The 4,235-nt window shown below is 36.7% G+C and overlaps 2 protein-coding genes across 2 annotated transcripts; both read right to left on the bottom strand.

Annotated features, from left to right (window-relative positions):
- Positions 1–358: 358 nt before the first annotated feature.
- Positions 359–1,468, bottom strand: LOC113324108 (plant intracellular Ras-group-related LRR protein 5-like). The gene has a single exon (XM_026572444.1). The coding sequence runs from the start codon at positions 1,466–1,468 to the stop codon at positions 359–361; it is 1,110 nt and encodes a 369-aa protein (XP_026428229.1).
- A 233-nt stretch (positions 1,469–1,701) lies between these two features.
- LOC113324107 (putative disease resistance protein RGA3) lies at positions 1,702–2,955 on the bottom strand. The gene has a single exon (XM_026572443.1). The coding sequence runs from the start codon at positions 2,953–2,955 to the stop codon at positions 1,702–1,704; it is 1,254 nt and encodes a 417-aa protein (XP_026428228.1).
- Between the last annotated feature and the right edge of the window lie 1,280 nt (positions 2,956–4,235).

Here is a 4,235-nt window from a genome sequence, read left to right as displayed (position 1 = left end):
CTGACCAATAGCTGCTGGAAGTTGTTTAATTCCTTTGCAGTTTTGAAGTATTAACGTATCCAAACTTGGGAAACCAGATGGAACACAACGTCGGAAGGTCCGAACCTTCTCTATTCTCAAAGATACCAAACCAGTGGGAGGTTGTAGAGATTCAAATACTTGGAGATCATTACACGACTTGTTCATCATCTCCAGCGGATCTTCTTCTATTTCGTCCCAGAATAGTGCCAATCCAAGAAGATTCTGTTTTCCTTTCAAATTTGCCCTTTCAGCATCCATCGTGTCTTTCACGTTCTGAAGACCCCAAATGCCTAGCGTCTCAAGCATGTTTAGGTTTCCTGGAGGCAAACTAGTTTTCCTATGCCCAAACTAGTTTTCCTATGCCTAAGTCTTGAATACCAACATCACATTCAGGTTGTTTTTCTGGAACCATGTAATACAACTCCTCGAGGCAAACTAGTTTTCCTATGCCCAATATTGTGGGGTTTCCCAGCGGATTGTGATAAAATTTTCTAACTTTTGCCCAATTCTTTACATCTTTTGGAGACTCACAAAGGGAAAAATTCACAAACTCAAGATTTTCAAGATTAGAACATGGCTCCGGTAACAATGTGATTTCAGTACCTACTAGGTTAAGAGACCTCAACTGAGTTAATGATCCAAAATCTATGGGTAATGCCTTCAACAATGGGCAGTTTCTGAAATCAAATATCTGCAAATTACAAAGATCTGACACAAACTCAGGTAAAACTTTTAAATTATTGCAGGTGTTGACATCTAACGTTTGCAAACTGGAGAGGGTGATGATAGAAACGGGTAATTCTTCGAAAGGGTTATAAGATAAATTTAGAGATGTTAGATTTTTCAAACCAGAGATAGAGTCAGGAATGACTTTTAATTCGCAGTTGTTGAGATCCAAGGTTTGCAAATTACAAAGACTTGTGACAGAATCAGGTAACTCTTCCATAACCGTCCACGAGACTTCAAGATATCCTAATTTTTGCAAAGAATGAATGTTTGTAAGAAGATTTTGAACACCATAGAAGTTGGTAAATACCAACGTCTCCAAATTATAAAGTTTACCAATGGACTGACCATTCGATACATTCCTCATATCAAGAGAGTTAAGGCGAAGGTACCTTAAATGTCTCAGATTGAGACTCAAAGAAGACAACTTTGGAAAAGTGAAATTTGGTGAAAGAACCGCATGAAGCACACGTAAGTTGTTATTTCTGGAAAATATAAGAGGATCCACGTTAGAACCTTCGGGGGCGAAAATTGTACGCAGCTTCTTCGCGTTACTTAACTTCTTCAGAAATGTTTTTGATATATCTTCGTCTAATTCTAACCTCAACCGACGAACTTTAGAAACATCTGTAAACTCACTTGCCTTGAGAGCTGCCAATTCATTTTCCCCACGAACTTCTTCCGCAAGATCATGCACAAGATCATGCACAAGATCGTGCATTTTGCACGTCTCGATGTCGCCTAATTCGTTCTTCTTGAAATTATGAAAAAGGAGCTCCACGCTAGACTTTCGAAGTAATCATGTCCAATGTCTTCAATTGATCTTTTGTTTTTTATATTAGATGGTTTGACAAATCCTTCTGCCATCCAAAGATGAACCAAAATCTCTTTACTAATCTCCCAATTCTTGGGAAAGATTGAGCAATAAGAGAAACATTGTTTTAGTTGAGTTGACTAGTTATTATAGCTCAATTTTAATACAGGTAAGATTTTTCTTTTGCTTTCTGGAGTATTCCAAATATCATCATCTCTAATCGATATCCAGTCACTTTCTTTCTTTTTTAAGTGCATTAGACTTCCAAGAAATTTTGCTGCGAGTGGTAAACCACAGCATTTTTTTGATATTTCTTTTCCTATGTCTGACATTTCTGGAGAAATTAATGCTCCACCAGGAGAAAACGCTCTTTGCTTGATGATAGACCAACATGCATCATCTTGCAATTGACTCAAGCTGTAAGGAGGAATACTCCCCCTAACAACAGATGCAACTCGGTCATTACGTGTGGTGATCAGTATCTTACTCCCATTGCTCGGAATCATCATTCCATAAATCGTTACTAACAAATATTTTTTCCCATCTAAATGTTCTCTAACTATATTTACTAGCACAGAGAAATTTGAAACCCTTTGGAACTTAGTTTGAGTAATAGACTCCATAATTTTTACTAAGAGGATTTCAATATCAAAAATTTCAGATACATGAACCCACATTGTTGGCTCAAACAGTTTCTTCACCAACTCGTTTTTGTAAACGAGTTGTGCAAGTGTTGACTTCCCAAGCCCACCCATACCCATTATGGATACTACATAAACCTTTTCAAGAGAATGATTAGGATTGGCAAAAACTGGTGGTGATGAAGATGATGATTTGGGATCTGTTGTTAAAAGTTTTATTATTTGGGATTCATCATACTCCCTTCCTACGATTTCTGACTCATTAACATGGGAAATGACTTGTCGATCCAGTTGTTCATCACTTTCACCATCAGGAATAGGTGCACTAACTTCTAACTGAAACCTATCTATATCTTGGGTTATTTCATTTAATCTTTTGTTTATGTCTTTGATTTTTTTCGCCATTTTGAAACGAAATATAAGTGAAGGGTTTGAAGATGAAGTGAAATCCAATACCTTATGCTTCCAGCTATCCTCTCTATCACGGCGACGCATGTCCTCATAAGAGAACTCATCAATCACGTCATCAGCGTCGTAAGCAATATCCTTGAGCCTTCGTAACCAAAGTCTTACAAGTTCTTCCTTGTCTTGCCTCCTCTCCGCGTCGGCAATCACAGCGAGAATCATTTCCGAGGTTCTTTGAAGTTTCTTTAAGTCATCGTTGACATCCAAAGCCAAACCAATGTCTTTGGAAACAACACCCACTAGTTTTTCTAGGATTCTTGTTGCACCACTCATAAGAATCTCTTCCATAGTTTGTATACGAGAGAAGAAATTTGGACTGAACTAAAAAGAAGACAGGAAACCAGAAATTAAGAATAAGAAGACAGCAACTTTGATAAATAATCTCAGAGAGTTGTTTATGCGGAAGATAGATGATAGTTTTGCTCTGAACTTATAGATGGATTTAGAATTGAATAGATAAAGCGGGTTGTGCATGCACACCTGATCAGATTTGGATCTTACAAAATTGAATAACACAAGTTAGTTGTAAATCAGTCCATCAACCACGTTATACACGTCATTAAATTGTACTTCATTTGTCATTCTGGTTATGAAGTCCCATACTAGATCTCAGATTGTTAAACTATTCTAGCTATTTGCTGTCTTAGCTTCAACAGTACAAAAACGCGCAATTTAATAATCCAAGTAGTACACTGTTTACTAAACAATTTGGTTTCTCTGCGAATCCATAGTACTTCTAAGCCAGTAGCTCGTAGTTTCCTTGCATTTGATTAGCATTGTTATTAAAGTCTGGCGCAAATAACAAAAAGAATTGCCTCTAAATCCGGACTTTAATCACATCCCAGGTTGTTATTAAAATCTCATACTCCAAAGCCTGGATTTAGCCACAACGCATTTATTGTCTTGTCTTGTTAATAATAATGAGTTCGGTATCTCATATATTTTTGGCAGTGTAGCTGTAGAAGGATGATTTTCATCCAGCTATTGGGATCCCAATTCATAAGGGATATTGCATCGTCCGGCGTTTATAGAACTGGTTGTAAAAAGACGGAACTCAATTTAAAAACATACCTTAGAGGTTGTTCAGGACTCGAATAGACAACTGTCTTGTCTATCTATCTACAGGGTATTTCCTCCCAGATTTTACTGAAACTATCAGCCAAATTGTGTATGTCACAGGCCTAGCAAGAGCGCTGAAAATTGTTTGTAATAAGTTATAAGCATCAGCAACAAGATCTTTATTTCAAACAGAGATACATGAATCATAAACTCAGAAGTGTTTCTAGTATAAAAAAAAAACAGTTTGCATTATGTATTATACTAAGAATAAGATCAAGAACCATGATATGCGATGACAGAAGGAAAAAAAATCGTATTGAGGAGCGCCTATTTGCACCTCAAATTCCACCCCTAGATCTTATACCAAATCTTTTTAGAACACAGATACTTTACAAAGAACTAAATGTATCCCCATTTCTTAACTACAACAGAGGGTTTAAACAAACTAATCCAATTTGAAGTTCATATCTGTAATCTGCAAACCTTAATTTTAACATGAAAAAAAAAAA

This window comes from Papaver somniferum, chromosome 11, assembly GCF_003573695.1.
Source record: "Papaver somniferum cultivar HN1 chromosome 11, ASM357369v1, whole genome shotgun sequence".
In the NCBI taxonomy this organism is placed as follows: domain Eukaryota; kingdom Viridiplantae; phylum Streptophyta; class Magnoliopsida; order Ranunculales; family Papaveraceae; genus Papaver; species Papaver somniferum.
Note: the sequence above shows the minus strand (reverse complement) of the source record. Positions and strands in the feature narration are given on the sequence as shown.

Bases quoted from the DNA above. Each gene is read 5' to 3' on its own strand.
- LOC113324108 (XM_026572444.1), bottom strand. From the start codon at position 1,468: ATGCACGATCTTGTGCATGATCTTGTGCATGATCTTGCGGAAGAAGTT.
- LOC113324107 (XM_026572443.1), bottom strand. From the start codon at position 2,955: ATGGAAGAGATTCTTATGAGTGGTGCAACAAGAATCCTAGAAAAACTA.